At 36.0% G+C, this 18,748-nt stretch overlaps 1 protein-coding gene across 2 annotated transcripts in view; it reads right to left on the bottom strand.

Annotated features, from left to right (window-relative positions):
- cntnap2 (contactin associated protein like 2) overlaps positions 1 to 18,748 on the bottom strand; it is a 298,543-nt gene that overhangs the window by 59,861 nt on the left and 219,934 nt on the right. For both annotated transcript variants that reach the window (XM_023326735.1, XM_023326734.1), the window contains exons 16-17: positions 16,816 to 16,972; positions 7,427 to 7,554 (exon numbers count right to left, since the gene is read on the bottom strand). In XM_023326735.1, the coding sequence (XP_023182503.1) occupies positions 7,427 to 7,554; positions 16,816 to 16,972 (285 nt within the window). The remainder of the gene's footprint in view (positions 1 to 7,426; positions 7,555 to 16,815; positions 16,973 to 18,748) is intronic.

Here is an 18,748-nt window from a genome sequence, read left to right on the forward strand (position 1 = left end):
AATGTCTTAAAGCATGTTCATGTCATCATTATGGCAGAATATGTAAAGGCTGCTTTGCTCCATTTGCTGCCTTTTTATTTACTTCTCCTTACATTTCTATCAATTAAAATGTCCAAACCCTTTCAACATCAATGAAGGAAACTAATTTCTCTTTGTCTGCCCGTGACTGTATAAGCTTCCATTAAACTAGCCTGGAAGATGGGATTCATTAATGCTACGGCATGTACAGGCACACACATGCACACGCGGATGCACAGAAAATAGTTCCTCTCTCAAGGTTGCAACACACAAAAAAGACAAGAACAAAGACACACAGGCCACCTCACTGAAACGTTCCCCGTCTGCTCAAGACATTAGTCATTTACATATGAAAACCCATTATAGCAGCAGCAAATCGTCATTGCTCTTATTGAGACAGAGGTCCATCCACAGTATGAAAAGCATCAATCATCAAAGAAATACCTATTCACGTGTGAAATTTTTAATATATATTTAATATGCCTTAATGGACCAATGTATAATGTATGCTTCAGTGTCTCTGCCAGGGCCATGGTAAAAAAAAAAGAAAAAAAAAAAAGAGTCATCGTCATTGAAAACTTTGTTAATTTGGTCACTCAGTATGAAAGAGGATGACTGTTCATCTGTTACACACAAAGACTCATACAGGGGTAACTAAGTAAGACAAAGAGAACATGGCTTCCTCTGAGGGACAGAAAGATTCATCTTTTATAATTGTGTTTGCCACATTACTATATGATACACTCCTACACACACAAAGAGATGTGACATCATGGGTCATTAAATCATTGTTTGTTGGATTGTTGGCAGCTCTGTGATGAAGGGACATTAGTGAGACTGGCACCAGGTTGTTGATGAGGGGACCATAATCAGTGCGACACCAGGGAGGAGGAGCGGCAGGTGGTCTGTCATGTTGGGCAACCTTGACAGAACCAGGCCACTTCCTGTCTCCTGAATGAATGGGTAAAATGACTGATCAAGACAGAAATGAGTGAAAAATTAAAGAGAAAAGAAAAGCCATATCTACAGTGAGCTACATTCTTTTAAACGCAGAACCTCTTTGCTATAGGCCTAGCTCTATCCTATTATCCCTAGCACTGTGAAAAATGAGCAACCAATGGACTTCTTTATGAAGCATTATTGCATTGAACACGGCTGGTACTAAAGATTCATGGTCCTTTTTTTCTTTAAAGGATATTACTCCCCCTTGGAATATGCTAAATAGTAGAAATAGAGTTGTATTGCTCTTTTTTTTGTTTTCCTTTTGTATGTGGAAAAAAAGAAAACATAAAGTGAAGAGAAAAGCCAAATATGTGTGTGGCCAATACATTTCAAAATCTGAATAAAATTAGGTGTGCTGCATATGCAGGAAAACATGCTTTTGCCTTTTACTGTATAGTTGCAGAAAGTTTTGGGTGGAGTTTACAATCCAGAAGTATAAAAGAACATTTGCAACCAGTCCATTACATGCCGAATAATAATAAAAAAAGTACCTTTTCAGTTGATACCAGTTTTCAGAGTGGCTTCACAAAAAGGCAAAAATGTTTCATTTGATGGTAGATGCCTCAAACAAGAAGATGTTTTTCTGAGAAAGGATATTGACATTTTTCCAATCTGACACGCATTAGTCTCTTGAAGCTCCATGTTAACTTGACACAAATGGTGTTGCTCACGTTAAAAACACATTTACTGAAAACAAACATCCCCTTTGTTACGAGAGCTGCAGCGTTAATTTCCCAGAGACTACAAGAAAAAAAAAAAAAAAAAAATCTTCTGCTTGGCCCGAACGCTGCCACTTGTCAATTGATTTGGGAATCTCTGTCAACAGTCAGCCCACATTAAACATCTCCAACTCCATCAGGCGGTACCACAGGGACCTCTCAAAGCTGTGCGCTTGATTGCTTTTCACACTGTTAACACAAATTGTGCGTTTCCATATTTAGATAATCTAATCAATAAATGTACACATGATGTCATAGTACTGGGACTCTTTATAGAAATGATAAAACAATGGATAGAGAGGAAGTTAGTTACATAACTTAGAATCAAAGATAACAATGTAGTGATCAGAATGAAAAATATGATTAAGCAATACTGCACCAAAAGGAAGTATTTTGCAGAACATAGTGAGGGGACCTGAAAAGCTTATTGTATGTGTTAATGCCTCAGTTCTGAATTGTTTCAGAGCTGCTGCAGGAATGTGTCTCCACAGTGTTAAAATGTTGATCAGCTGTCAAGGTAATGCAGTTCATACATCAGGACAGATTTTATATTTTGTCTGTTTTGTGGTTGTTTTTATCCATTTGCATTTTGAACTTCTTTTGCACTCGTCTGTTGAATTATTTCAGAGAGAAACGGTCTCATTTTACAATGAAATGACATTAAGTTAAACTGATTAATTTGATATTTCTCTAGGAGTGTAGCCCATATACCTATAGTACAATTTCCACTACAAGCCGATGCATTTTTAAAGGCAGGGGCTAAATAGAAGATCAGAAACCTTTCAGTTGGCTGCTCCCAAAAGACTTTGAAACGCCATAAAAACTTTAAGAAGCTTCAAGACACAGTAAAACAACCCTTGTTTGGTGAGAAACTGATCAATACTACAGCTCTGAAGGAACTGTGAGTGTCTTTCAGCTGACCCAAAGTCTAACAGAGAGGAGAATGTCAACACTGATTACAAGGAGAGGAGAAACCAAAGTGTTTCATCTATCTCTCAGTCTGTGTGAGAGTTCTGCAGTATTGAAATCAGAAAAGGAGAAAAGAAAAATGGCTTCCACATAAACTTGAGCAGACTGTAATGACGTGGCAGATGAATGGTTAGTTAGGAGTTAGTGGGAAAAATTCAGAGAGTATATTTACCTACTTATGATCACTATTGCACCAAACACACATATATAGAAATAGTTCCCTGCAAATAAACGTGAGGCAACAATTGCTCTGAATAATTTGCACTGAGAGTGTGAGCAATGTTATTTTAGCACTGAGGTGCAATCTTCGGATGAACAGGGGTATGTTGGTTTTCTTTCCTTATCTTTATAAATTGTCAAACCATTAACAGTGCAGTCACTGAAACCTAAACTTTTGAAAACATTGCAGAAAGCTTTATAGTTCACTTTATAGGTGCACATGAAAACTAGATAAAATATCTTACAACGCAAACTAAGACCCCTCTGAAGTGAAGGCTGCACCAAAACATAAATAATATGGCAAAATATGGATGCTTTCAGGAGGGTCTTGGAAAGGTCTTCTGGGCAAATCAACTACATACCCATTACACAAAGTGTTTTGCAAGTAAAAACGCAGTGGAGAGACACGAAAAGCAGCATTTCTGGGTCCTGGGTGCTGTGTAGAGTCTGGTAGCAGGAGAGGCAGCCTTCAATGAGGGGTTGCTCTACGTCCTTGTGTAGCTTTTGTCATTAGAGAGTTTGAAACATTACTGGTCTGCCAGTCATATTCCAAGGCTGCAGCCTTGTGATGCCTATGTTTCACTGGCAAAACTCCAATTAAAATATTATTACTCTTCTATAACTGTAGTTGTAATTTGCATCTCATACTCCAATTTCTTTGGCTTCATACAAAAAGGTCTCGCTAAGCAGCTGATTTGAATAATTCACAATTTCCATGTCAGTATATCTAATTTTGTTTACTTTTGCTGCCATCTTAGCAGACGTTTAGTACCTTATCATTTGTAGTAACTTGTGTGCACTTTAACCAAGTTGTTTTTTTATTATTTTGGTGCAGAGCTACCATAAAACTAGGGAGTAAACAGGTTTGTTTCAAAGGGTTTGGTTCATTTGTGAAAGTGAACCACACTGACTGAAAATGTAACACACATTGCAATCTTGGTCCTCCATTGAACCGAGTCTACAAGACTATTGGGTGTGAAAACGCCAAGAGGAATTCCTTACTACGTGTTGTTAGTGTGATGAGACTCCCGACAAAAGAAGAAACGTCAGGGTCTGAAAAAGGATTGAGATTGCTACTGAGAGCAGATGAGGTATTATTTTAGGTTTTAGAAATGACTAACATAGATCCATTGTTTTACAATTGGCAACAATTTCAATACCTAACATGCCTGTCTTTCCATCCTTGATTTAATAGTCAAATGCACAAGTAACATGCTCAGCAATTTAAAAGAATAGAACATGCCAGATCAGTATTGGATTTAATTATAATTACCGTAACCCCTGTCCTTTGTCCATACTATTAGAGTTACTAAATATGGAGCAGCTACATGCAATAATAGTCAGAGTTAATTTCCTCTTTCAATCTTTGAAAGAGGAAGGTGTAGGTAGGAAGAAATTATTTTATTTAAAGTAGGTTTTCCCACATTTTCTAACCTGTATTTGTTGTGGGAGAGTTTTTTTAATTTCATATATGAAAGCTGATCTGGAAGGCATGAAACAAATTCATATGAAACATCATGGGTTATAAGAATAAAATTAATCTTCTTACAGATAGAGAGCAGAATGGGCTATGCTCATGGTGGATTAATCTGCACCAGGTTAAAATCTCTGAGCAGGCAGCACACTCAGCAGTGCACAGCCCTCTGCACAGACACACGCTCAGTTGCATCCTCTAATGTTGATAAGCTGATGAAAATTTTGAATGAAAATTGTGTTTTCGAGAGATAGGATAAAAGCAAAAATCTCCTGCATACAAAAAATAAGTTTAACAGGTTGCTTGGAGACATCATACCTGTGCCTGTTACATTACTGTAGGATGACAAGGAAAGAGTACTGAGATCTACATCTCTATGTCCTTTTGTTGCCTACTGTGTGAAATTAGGTACTGAATGCAAACAGAAGATTTTCCTCTAATATCTAGCATGTTCCAGAAAAGTTATTCAGAGGTGTAGACATGTTTATACATTATTTCACTATTGTGTCGCTACTGATTTCAGTTTATAAATGTCTAAACTCAGATTCATTGAACAGAGGAGCTGATCAAGTTTGAGTGATACAGTTGCTGCTCAACCCACCTCTAATTTGCAGTGGGATTAAAGTAGCAGGTATTGGTTCTGCCACGAAATGACTGAGAAACACAAAGTAGTAGCTTTTACAATTTGCTACATTTAATACTGCATGATTTGCTCAAGCAAAATGAAATACAACACAGTGTCTAAATGCCACAGTTCCATTAATTATTCTGCCTTAACTAACAGAATAAACACACCACCTCTGGAACTTTATGTGCAAGTATTTTCTTTTGTGAAATAGCTACTGTGTTTAACTGCAGGTTTGAAAATCATTTAAAACAATCAAGTCAGGCAGTACCGCAAAGTAAAACGCAACAGTTTTCTTGCATTTTCTTAATCTGATCAAGACAAACCTTTTAGTTCTTCTCAATTAGACACTTGGCAACTTCAGCAGTGATGGTGTCATGTTTACTATAGCATGAAAAATTTGAAAAATTGTCTACTAGTAACATATTCTGCTACTAAAAACCAAAACCATGTGTTTGGCACTCATTGAGTTAAACTATGTTTTTTTTTTATCACATGCTGTTTGCCTAGTCAAGGCAATATATTTGCTGACAATTTTCATAAAATTATAACATATGTGCCAAGCTCACATGTAGAATGAGAATACATTTTGCTCAACATATTCTACTGCTTTGTAAAACGGCACAGGCATCAACTCTGCTCTGATAGACAACTGTTTAAAAAAAACCAAAAAAAAAAAAAAACCTGCTGGAGTACCATTAACGGTTTCCCTTAGCACCGAATAACAAAAGTGGCATTTGCTCTCTCTGACTGCTTAAAAGCTGCACACAATATATGAAACGGTGATTTTTAATAAGAGCCATATCACAGTGACTGGGGCTGCTCTCTTCATTCAACCTTTGATGTGAACTTCACAAAGGTTATGCAGTCTCTCCAACCAGCTGAGAAATGACTTGAAAATGAAAGTGCTCCCTTCCACAGATGACTTGGAGAAACTCATTAACACACATATTGCTTCTCAATTAGGTCACTGTAACTGCAGTCCTTCAGCCTCGTTCAAAGGTCGCCTTTGCCCCAGAAACTAATCTATATGCGCTCACGCCGGCTTTGAAAATTTCTCTAAAGTTCATTCAAAGATCTGACTGATACCAGTATGCACAGCATGATTTATCTCTGGGTTACCTTTTGGAAAACTTTCTATGTATTCTGAACCAAAGTACATCAGATCCCTTCTGTCTCTTTCATGTCTTTCAATACAATGTCTCCAAAATAAAATGCAACTGAAATTTCTTTTGTTGGCTCTTGAAGACTGCTCATCTTTTCGCTGAAGACCTGACCAGAAAACTTAACTGGCCTCCACTAAACCGATACAAAATGTAGCTTAGCCTGAATAAGCTTAATAATGTCAGTGCCCATTGTTACTTGGGCATACTTTATGATATAGATCCAATACTTTTATGGCATCAGTTAGGCATTGAGCAAGGCCATCTTTCTGCACCCTCAAATGTTTTGAACAATTAAAAATAATCTGATAGTTAGAGGCATTTCAGGTTTGCTAAGAAAACAGTGTAACAGCCCTTTAATTGAGAACTGGGAGTTATATCCTATTTTAGAGTCATTAACCAGTCATGGTGTGTGGTGATATTCTCTCACAGTGTTTTTATTTGTAAGAGCCAAAAATGTTAGTTTTAACATTGTTTCTTTTTTGTATGCTTTTTGCATATTTAGATATTGTCTTTACAGTAAGGTTTTATTTTACTATGTTTTTTATAAAACAGCGTGTTTTTATTGTTCACAACATAGCGGTTGGGCACTCCCTACACTTCCTATTGAGTGGAGATGCAAATAGGCAATAAGAAACTCAGTCGGGGCCGGTGAAAGATAATTTCTTATTTTAGTTTTTTTTTTTTTTTTGAGTGCCCACTGCACCCCTAGGCTGTGTTGCCCTGAGCAGTGAGCTATATCTCTCACATTAAAAACATCCACTATACAGATTTCCTGTGAAAAGTTAGAATGACAATTTTAGGTGAGACAATCATTTTTACAATCAGTTCAATTGCAGATAAATGCTCATTTGCTTTTTTCCCCCCCCCCCAAGATTTCATGGTGATTTCTTCAAATTGCAACTCATTTTCTGTACACATTTAATATTCAAAGCTCTGATTGGAAATGTTGGCACCAGAAAAAGAAATCCAACATTAACATAAAAAAAGAGCAATCAAACTTTTCTCATAAAGCTTGCCAACTCATTTTATACAGCTCAACAAATAAAATTTGTTCAGAAGAAATCCATCAGTCCTGCAGCTCACAAACATCTTGCAAAATTATAAAACACTATTGTTGGGCCAATATTCCTTATAAATCTGTTTTTATTTTTTATCCAAATAGCTGTTCATCTATCATAAAAGCAGCCCACCGCTACTCAGCCTTGTATGCATGTTTAAATGACAAAATACTTACTATCTCCATGGCAGCGGAGAGGTCCAACAGTGAGTTTGGCCTCAGAGCCCGGCCTGTGTGTGTCACCAACGGCAACCTGGCTAACTGGCAGGTGCTCTTTATATGTCAATAGACCAGAATCTTCCCTCCTAGCAAAAAGAAAAGGAGTAAGAGAAAGATTCCCCACATTACAAACAAATTTCTCCTTTTAGCCTACTTTTTAAACATACAACCTCTTAACAATTGAGCTGTTTTTGTTCTGCTACTGTACATTGTTCAGTTGTGCAGAAAAAAAAAAGAGCAAAAATAACATCATGATACCCGTCAACACCACTTATGACTGAGTCAGTACTAAATTTCATTAACACCTTTCTGCCTCTGACTTTGCAGATGTGGTTTTTGGAAAGGGTTACACAATAAATTGTGCTTAACATGTTAGCAATGCATATACATTAGTCCTTCATCAAACGTAGCATCCGTTTGGCCATATTACAGAATGCACACTACTATGAAATACTTTTTAGCATACAGTGATTGAAAAAATGAGTACAATCTTATTAGCACCGGTCAGTAAGGATGCGTAAAAAAGTCTAGAAATATAGTAATCTTTTAATGTAGCAACAGTCTCTCATAGAACAATAATAAAAACAATAAAATCCTTCAAACAAAAATTATTCTTTGTACAAATTACTGCAAGCACAACTTTTACGGCTACGACAAAGAAATTCAAAATGGAATTAAAACACGATTTTGCCACCTTTGCATGTTTTCTGAATAAAGTGGCTTTGGGGGGGGGGTGAAGTCAACAAGCTGATGTTACACCCCTGACTCACCAAGTGAGATAGTCACAGTTAACTGACTTGTGCTGCACCTCAAGTGTCTAATATATCAATTACAGATTACATGTGCTGCCAGCTGGCTGAGGATTTTAAGAAAAAAAAACAAAAAACCCCCACACAGACCACCTCTGTGTGTTGCACATTTGGCTCACATAATTTCTCGCCAAAACCACACAGGGTGAGCTGAATTGTGCTGCGACAGTACAGATCGCTGGACTTTGGCCAAGTAAAGTGTCTTCGGTAGCAGTTATTTGTGAAAAAAGAACACAAAACAAGGGACCGACATTTGCAACACTTTTTTCTGTCACATACTTTATCTGTACTGCTCCATAGCAATCTGAGCTCACTCTGTGCATACTTTGTCATAATTTTGACGAGTTAATAGTCAGAGGCAGGTCAGTTTTTGTGTGATAATAGTATAGGGCTGTTTTGTACAACAGATTGTTACCTTTGACAGTCTCTTCAAAAATAAATACAAGTGAATTTCTTTTTTTTTCGTTTAATGCACTTTTTATAAATAACTCGGTCCTACCATCACAGATGTTGACTTTAAAGGCGATTGTGTACTTTGGTCATGCAACGTTAAGGTCAAGATTACAGTAGCAAATATTTCAGGTGTGTTTGTCATGAAGCAAAGTTTGAGTATGTGGAAAGTAATTCATGCTCTCCTCCATACTTGTGCTAAGGATTCATTTCTTTTACTAAGGGTCTCTGAATTCTCTCAGTGTGCAGGGCATCAGTACCTTTTTTGGAAAAAAATGGGTGATTTTAACTAAAGATCTGGTGGATTCTATCAGTTAGCCAAAACTGGATTATCACTGTTTAAATATAAACATAATCCAGACCATAAAATGTTCTGGCCAATTCAGTTTTGAACACTTGACAAGACTTGCTGCATGTCTGCCCCTGACATTGTGCCGTAACGTAAAAAATCACCCACTCTGTGTATTCTCCAATAATATTCAATTTTATAAGAAAACCTTGTTCCTTTTGTCAAAAGAGCTCTGTAATAAGTTCTGGCAGAACGAGTATCGAAACGTGCTTCACCTGTAATTTTATAAAAGAAACATATTTCAACATATTATCTTTTCATTGAATAAATATATTCAATTTAAAGGTTATGGTATTCAGAAATACATTAACAACAATAAAAGTATTATTTCAAGCCACATCTTTACTGGGGGTTCCAATAAGCTACAGTCACTTTATACCAAGCACAGAATGTTTATATTTGCCGTATTAGAAGAGGAGAATTGTGAATGTGTATATTTACAGTGCATATCAACCTTTAATCAGTAAAAAATATTTTTGACTTGTAGCCTGTGAATATTAGAGGTAGATTGCTGACTGCAGCACAAAACCTCTTGTGGATAAAAAAAAACACCAAGTTTAGTGCTAGGAGATGCCCTACAAATATTTCACTTGATGCGCTGATTTTACGAAACCCCATTACGACTGTTCAGATGACAGTTGTGTAGTAATTCTTACCCTTACTGCAAAAAGTAGATTCAAATGGATTAAAGCAGCATTTTATGCAGATTCAAATTAGTGAGCAGTAGTTTTGCAAGTCTCTTTCGGTGTCGTTTTGTTGAAGTGTGAAAAGTTGAGAGCTCTTTGCTGAGTACAGTAAAGGTTTTGCCCCCCGTATTTTTTTTTTTGCTATTTTTTAAATCCCTTTGTTAGACATAGATTACTGCAGCATGACCATAGATGCAGAAAACATCAAGCTAAATAATACCAAAATTTTTCCATCTCTCTGTCTCTCTCTCTCTCAACACAGCTGCCCTTGAAGTGGTCTCAAGGATACTAAATAATCAGATTGATTTCATCATTTAAGGATAGTAAGTTCATTCCTTCTTATATTCTTTTGGTTATATGCTTAGGATTCTTTTTTGCTGTAAATCATGTCATGGTGTTGTATTTATCTTTTGCATGCTAGTGAATCTCTGGAGCCAGAATGCCTCTGTACACTTTTGCAGTGACCCATCTGATTCAAATTGTCAGTAAATGTCAGTGTGCTCGTTTCAGTGATGGCATGAGTATTTAGACAGGTCCCATATTTTACAGATGAGATGGTGCTTTAGGCAATGTTTGCCCTGTCTCTCACAATCATTTTGATAAGAGCTGATCTTGAAACCATCAGTCCAGGAAAATAAAGTTTCTTTCAGCATGTTTGAGTAAGTGCAATTCAGCCTTCCTGCTGTGTGTATCTTGCAGTGAGTCCTCTGAGATTTGGAGTGTGCTCTTCATCTTTGTAGAGGAAACATGTATGCCTACAGAAACTGTTTGAGTTGTCGTGTTTGTCCTTGACAATAAAAACCTGTTATTCTGAGCAGCAGGCAGTTTCTTGCTCTATCAGCTCATTTACTATCATCTGGATTTCCCCAGTGTGCCTGCTGTTTTAAAAAACATCAAATAGTGAATTTTCTAGACTTCCCACTTTATAATTCCCCCTCCCAATATCTACCTGCTACAGTTTTGTGTTTTATCCCTTTATGCTGTCTTCATTGCAGTGGATGTTTCCATCTAGACATAAATGGGCAAAAATAATACTTCTTGCCAGATTTACACAGTACCTGGCTGCAAGTAGAAATGGGGACCAATGACAGTGGAAATAGGTCTTAAATATAAACTCTTCCATGAGTTATAGTTAAATTTAATCATATCTTTGGCTATTCAGCTTTCTCAATATTGCATCAACTACTTAAACAATTTACTTCACACACAGTGGTTCTTTACATAGTTACAAAACTAAAGTGGATGGAATAAAATGGTAATGAATAGGTATGCCATCCATCAACATACATTCCCAGTACCTGTCTTTTTTTGTTCACTCACTGCCTCTATTACAGTTCTGCAAGTGTCTCCCCTGTTTGAATTTCATTTGTTGCCATGGATTTTTACTTTGTGCATCTATTTAATTTTTATCTTCATCACCTATTCTGTGAGCTTGGCTCCCCTGTGCAGTTAGAGCCACTCAAGTGTAATACAAAAAGGCATTTAGCAACGGTACTCTTTGAAAAATATAGGCTATGTTGTGTTTTTATCTTAATATCAAAAATCAACTGCTCGACTGAAATAAACTTGTTATATTTTTCTCTCTTTCAAAATCTTGTCTCCAAGGTTCATCACACTGCAGTCTTTGTATGTTTAACCTGGAGACATGGTGTGTGTTATTTAAAAGTGAAATTTAAGCTCTCTCATATGAAATTTGCTTTAACTTCAAGTTCATTTGAAAAAGTCTAATTTTTATAGACAGTGAAAGAAATGTCTTAGTTTAAAAGTAGAGGAGGAAATGAGAGTAAACTGAATCTTTTTTAAGACACTTAATGATCACTCTCAATTTTGTAAGATGCAGCCTTTAATTGTTTTTACAACCAATTACAATGATGTAATGTTTTTCAATGCAAAAATACTGTGAGTAAGCTAAAAGTAAGCTTACAGACAAGTTATTGGTTTTGGATCCATGTAGATATTTGGTTTTTATATTTAGAATAGTTGCCTAGTGCAAGAGTTTCCTGTTGTACAATTCAAGTAATGGAATTTGAATGTTCTTTTTGTGAATTTAAATTTTATTTTAAAAATGCCCCACTGTTAACTTGAAGTCAGAAAAATGCACATTAAATTACCTTGCAATTCTAAATTACACTAAGGTACGACTTTGCACAACTTTGTCATGTTTGTCATATGCATTGGGCCTGTGATTGACTGGCAATCTGTCTACTGTGCCTCCCACACATTTACTGCTGGAGATGGCACAGGTAACCTTTGACCCTGAGCGGGAACAAGCTCGTAGATTCGAAAGATAGATGGCAGGAATCAAACATTACAATAGAAAAGTGGTATTTTACTCATTCTCCCCTATATTAGACGAGTCAGACTATGCAGCTCTATCAGATTTAGAGTAACATTAGAGGTTATTTAATTTTAAACAGAATAAATAACCCCTTAGTCTGAGAGGAAACACTTGGAGATAAGCTTTTTTTTTTTTTTTACATTTTACAAAATGCAAAAATGTCACCTTCACCTGATGCGCTGACAAATTTGAACTCTATGCAGTATTATAGAAGTAAAATACTATACAAATTTAGTCTGCTCATCTAAATAGAAAATCTGTGGGTGGATTAAGCTCAATGATAAATGCTCTTCTGTCCCTGAAGAACAATTATACAAGTTACATAACTGTTCTTGGGATGCTGCCTTGTTACAAAAGACGTACAATTTGCAAGTGGTAAATCAGCCATGTAACTGGTGGAGTCATGTAGCTCCACCAGCTCCATGGCTGCTGAAGATACTTCAGTACAGGTATATCAGTGCTAAATTTCTCTTTTGTACCACATTGTTTGTTTAAAAAAAGAAAAAGGAAAAAAAAAACTGTGCTCTCAGAGAGAATATTTGATTTACGAATTAACAAGACAAAACAGGAATTATTTTCACTGTGCAACTCTGACATACCTTATTGTATTCTAGAGAGAATGAGGCATATAAGATGAGAATAATACATACATAAAATTGTGTGCTGCACATTCCTTTCTATTTCTCTTCTAAATAATTTATGAGCTTAGAACAACATTTATTTAAAAAATAACCAGGGACCATCCTTGAAGATATGGAATTAGTTTTCTTTAAAAAGTGCAATAGATTGTTAAAAGAAGGTATTAATTAAAGGCCAACCAAACAAGGACTTGGTGGCTGTGAACAGATGCACTTTTCTAAACCATAGAAAGCCTAAATCTAGACTCTTTCTCCTAATTATAGATGTACGACTACAGCAATCAAACTCCACACTTATCCACCAGTAGAAAAAATGCCTCTTAAGTGTAGAGAAGTAAGAATTTATTAGCGAATTGCTCTGTACAATAGAGTAGAAAAAATATTACAATATAATTAAATAAGCCAGGTATATTTTCTGACTGCTTAGCGTAATTTATTTTATACCTTCTGTTGAACTGTATTAGCTTTCATTTTAATTATCTTTTCCCAAACCATGCCATTATGTTAAAGTTAAATTATAATTACTAATGTCGAAATCTTTCCTGGTAAAAAAAAAACTTGCTGCTTCAGAAGACAAACTTGCACACGCAGATTAACACATGGGGCGTTTTATTTTTTAAAATGATATTTTTTTTCATATAAAAGAGAATGAACAAAATAAAAAAAATAATGATAATGAAACACTGGATTCTGAGCATATTGAATTATTCTGCCAAAACAACTGTGATCTTATTTTTTTTTTCCCTTTGGCATTTAGTCTTTCCTCTTTGCAAAAGCTTTTCCCAAAGCCAAGGGGAGTTTATTGGCAACATCTTTAGAACACATTCTGGAAGACATCCAAAAAAAAAAATTAATTAATAATGCTATTGTAGAAACAGTAGAGGAGATGCACAATGTATTGAAGACCCTGGTCTCCACCAGCGCTCAGTTTGTCAAGAACTGGCATATGTACAAAAAAACCCTCAGAGATTTTAAGATATTCATTTTATAAACATTTTTAGAAATCGTTTCTCAGACTTGAAAAACACTACTTGCATATTCATAAACCATGCAAATGTAGAGGAGAATGTTTTGTTTGTGTGAACAGGGTCCATTCAGCATTTCTTCTTTTTTATTTATTAGCTTACACACAATGGTGTTAAAATAAACTAAATAAATAAAGTCACAATAAATTGAAGGCTTCATATAGACAATTAATTACGCCCGATAGTTATTTTATTGTGTACACCTATACAGTTCCTTGTGAAAACAACTAATGCATAGTCACATGGCAACAATTAGGAAGAGGAAGAAAGGGAATATACCAGGAACTACTAAAACAATGGGCCGGCCTGTGTGATCAAAAACTGATGATCCTCTGGGGTTTTGACACATAAACATTATTTGTAATCACAGAACATGATCAAAAATGGTAAAAATATCTTGTGAGCAAAAGTTGTAGGCAAAGACGTTTTGTCCGCATCAGAGGTTAGTGGTAAATAGACAGACTGGTCTGAGATCATAGAGAAGTAACAGTAGCTAAAATAAAACTGATTTATGCAGAATGCCATCTCGGAATGCAACATATGTCAAATTTTGAAGCAGATGTGCTATTACAGCAGAAGACCTCACAGGGTGCCTGAGTAGTACAGTTTGCAGAGGCTCAGGAAAATTAGATGAAAACAGATTGGAAATATTGATTGGAAACATTGTGTTGTCCAATGAGCTTGAATTTTAGCTTTCAAATCAAAATTGCACAATGGGGTGGGGGATGCTTCGGAGCACACGTTAGGCACCTAAGTACCTCCTATGCATTGTTTAAATAGGGCAACCTACTTGAGTGTTGTTGATGATCAAGTCTGTCCCGTGATGAACACTGCAAAACCCTCTTATTACTATTTATAAATAACCATAAAATAGCCAGTTTGTCTGAATTAGCACATCTTTGTTTCAGGACCAAACATGCTGATTATAACTATCTTAATTGGTAGCACTAAAACTAACAGGAAGTTAAGATATTTACTGCATTGTTAAAAGTATCTTGTAAGAAGCAACTTAATCCAGACGGACACTTTGAACCTCTTGCTTGTTCTCAGTTATTTGACCTGTTACCCTCTAGTAGTTCAATCAGTTCTTTTTGAACATAAACAATAAACCAAAGCAAAACAAGCCCCGCAGACTAAAACGTTTTTTTTTCTCCCAAAGCCGTACCAAGGCCGAACTCCAAATTGCATAGATTCAGCAAATTCCAACACTTGCCTTCTTTGCTAAACTGTTACACCCTAACACTACTGTATCATATATAGAATGAATCCAAAGTACAGCAACAATTGTGATAAGCATCATACTTTATTGGGTGAAAATACATATACAATATCTAACTGGTGCAATTTATGTCTGCTATCTCCCTTACCACTTATATTTATTCTGTATTCGTATATCTATTAGCCATGCTGCACTTTTTCTACTATGGTTTCATTTGTGTAGATGCAGTAGAGCTTAATAAAGAAAATCAAAAGAGCCCACAAATACACGCCAAGGTTCAAACTGTGTCTGTGCGATACATTTATAATAGATTCAGATTAACAGATAAACAGATGTACAAATGGTGCTGCTCAGCGGCACAAAGAGAAATGATGAGGAGCATGGAGTCTGTTCTGCTTCACTGTTGCATAGGTTTCATTTGGATGGATCCGTTTATCTGATCCGCCAAATGATTCAGTAACTTGCCCCAGTTTTTTTAAGAACTACTTTTGCATTAAGAATCAATTATATGCACTGTTTTGTTTTATGGGTTTGTTGATTATCTGTTTTGCTCAAGTCTTTCTTTGGATTTCTTGGTTGTAAAGTTAATCTAACGTATTCCATTCGTCAATGATCAGCTCTTGTGAAAAATTGTCAATAGACAGAATCATGCTTTTATACATTCTTTGAGCTTCGATGATTCTACCTTATTTCAGGCATGAGAGGAAACTGTACACCCTACACTGAGTGCTTAATAGCATCAGTCAGTCTTAACTTCATTTTTGTTTTCTTTAAGTCATTTTTTTAGTTGCATTTGAGAAGGAGTTAAATACAGCTCAACATAATTTCTACTTTCAAACATACACAAGTTATACATGACACAAAAAGACAGATATGACTTGGACCCTTATGTCTTGTAAAGTGCCTGATATATCATTTGTTGTGAAATGGTGTGATACAAATGCACTGAATTTAATTGAATAGATGCACCCAGTACCACCAGAGATGACCACTGATTCCCACTTTCTCTGAGCTAAAAGTAAAACATGATCCTTATTTTCACTTTGTTGTATCCATTATAGCCGGCTTGATGCTGAAGATACAGAGCGTCATTCACTTGAATGACAAATGTCGTAATAAAAGTCTAATATTTTTGCACCTAATCAGACACCTTTGGGATTAGGCATTATTTTCAAATAAACAAAGCTGCTTCAGGTTGAAACTGACAACATCTTTTTCCATCCAGGTGTCACTGCAGCATGTACTGCCCTGGGCAAAGAACCAAATTTCCCATATTAGTGAAGGAACACATAAAAGTACAACATATATTACAAGCTTACCTAAAAGGGTGTCCATTTTAGCTAACTACCAGTTTTATGCAATTAGTTCATTCTTAAAGTTAGACAGAAGAACATGTATGGACATTTTAACCTCTGTTACTTTAAAAAAAAATTCATTTTATTGTTTTCTTCATGTAGTTTTGTTGGTAGAAGTGTTGCTGACTTTAATCTTTGCCTTTTGTTAAGATCTCTTTTATTTAAATTCTCTTTTAACATTATACCATCAACCTATCTGGTTGATGGTATAATGCACCCAGGTTGATGGTATAATCAAGCCGATTATAGGTGTAAATCGACTTCTTGGGTAGAACCCATTTCCTTTGAACTTTTGTGAGTTAAATAAACTTGCAAAAAACAATAAAAATCCAAAAAAATCCAATGACAGATCAAAGCTGCTGATAACATATTTTCTTTCTTGATATGTGAACATTAATAATTGAAGCAAGCTTATATTCCTGTTTATGTTGACCCAAATATTGAGCTCTTGCAGAAGTACAAATTTGCAAATACTTACCATTGTTTGGCATCTGCATCACAGTTGCAGTCGTACTTAGGATCGGTGCAGTTTTTGTCTATGCCACAGGCACACTTTTCTATTCCAGGTCCTGATCCGCCCCAATAAAAATGCTTCTCGCTGCCTCGGCCAACCCACCATGTGTAAGGGGGCCCATCTATGAATGAAACACAAAATGCAAAGGGCAACCTGTCAGTCTTTTTCATCCTTTATGTATCCGCTGTACTGCTTATTTGACTTGATGCAGAAAAGCAAAACAACAGACGAAAATGCAAACAAGTGTGGAGGAGGTAAAATTGTTTGTTGAACCCTTTAAATTCAATATGTTGAAACGTCAATAACACCCAAACATTTTGTTGAGGTTTCTTTAAATAAGACAATACTGACTACTGATAGCTGCCTGCTGAATGAAATTCATTTGCTCACCATGTTTAGACACATTAGTATCTCTGAGACTGGCAGACACACCTACTCACAGATCAATCAAGGGAGTTTACAACATAAACACAGGTTCAGTGTTGCAGTTTTATTAATTTCTACACCAGGCATGTGCGTATAAAAAATGTCAGAGTACCTATAAGCTCTTTTGGGTGCATCTCTTTATGCTGCTTGTGTGGATGTGTCCATTGTTAGATAAAAGGTGAAGAACTGCTGACTGTCAATAAGAGATGTAATATTGTTTTCTTTGCCTTGAACAATATTTTCTGGCATGTGACGGTAACTATGCTGAGAGATAAGTGCGAATGCATAGGTGGCAGGCAATATATCATAGCAAAGTAAAATATATATAAAAAAACAATATGAGGTTTAAAAGAATATTAGGTTTCTAACTTTATTCCTAGGAAATAAACTGGATGGTCGATAACAATTTATAAAATGCCATCAAAGCCAATGGAATCTCTTGAGCCATCCTTTTTACAGAAAGGGATTGAAGCAGACTCTTGATGAAGCAAAACTGCATTGAGAGGCTTGATATATTGCATTATCACAGTGTGTGGGGCTAAACTCTAGGAGGAAGCTAAAAATGTGTCTATGTGTCTCTTTACTGAAGGGGGTGTGTATGCGTGTGTGCGTGATCGGCCTTGGTGACCCACGGTTTTATTGCTCTTGTGAAGAGAATTAGCTTCATCTCTCTTCAGGCCACTGTTCAGACAAGCCATCATCAGTAGGATTAACAGCGCTGCCTCAAGAGACTTCCTCGTGCTCTCACTTTATGTGCTCGTGTAACTGTCTTCTTGCTGTTGCACTCCCATACAAGTGAGAGTAAGTTTATCTAGTACCGTTTCAGCCTCATACTTAGAGCAGCAATCCCATAGCACAGCCAACCTGGCCAGAATATTCACAAGAGCCACTCATCTTGTTAAGTCATTGACCCTGAAAGGGATCTGTAGCCTCTTTGAACATGTTCAAAATGAAAGACAAGTGAATGTAAGTATGGTCCTCTCACTTAAGTAGATCTTTCGAGCAGAAACTGATTGAAGAAAAAAAAAAAAGTCATACCAAAAACGTATTGCACGTTGTACATAATGGCTATTTAGATGCAGAATTTTTCACTAGCATGTCAGGTATCTTTTTGTTTCCCTCATTGCAAGTCCATATTTATTGTTCAATAATCATTGAACAATAAATCTGTCATATTTGAAAGACTTTGTATTTGTGTATTTGTTTTCTGTACTCTAAGGTTTACATTGTGTATCGGTTAAGCTTTCATATAGAGATTAAATCTTTCATTTTAGTTTCTCTTTGCAGACCTTTGTTTCTATCTGACACTTTAGTTTTTATGTTCTCTGTATTTGATGTACTTCCTTTTTTGCTTTGCATTCCTCTTTTATAATTTCATTGTTACAGTTGGACTCGGGATTTTGGGTGATACTTGCTATGCTTAGTTTCATGATTGCTTAGTTTGTGGTTTCTGCTTCTACTCAATCATTCA

This window comes from Xiphophorus maculatus, chromosome 21, assembly GCF_002775205.1.
Source record: "Xiphophorus maculatus strain JP 163 A chromosome 21, X_maculatus-5.0-male, whole genome shotgun sequence".
Lineage (NCBI taxonomy): Eukaryota > Metazoa > Chordata > Actinopteri > Cyprinodontiformes > Poeciliidae > Xiphophorus > Xiphophorus maculatus.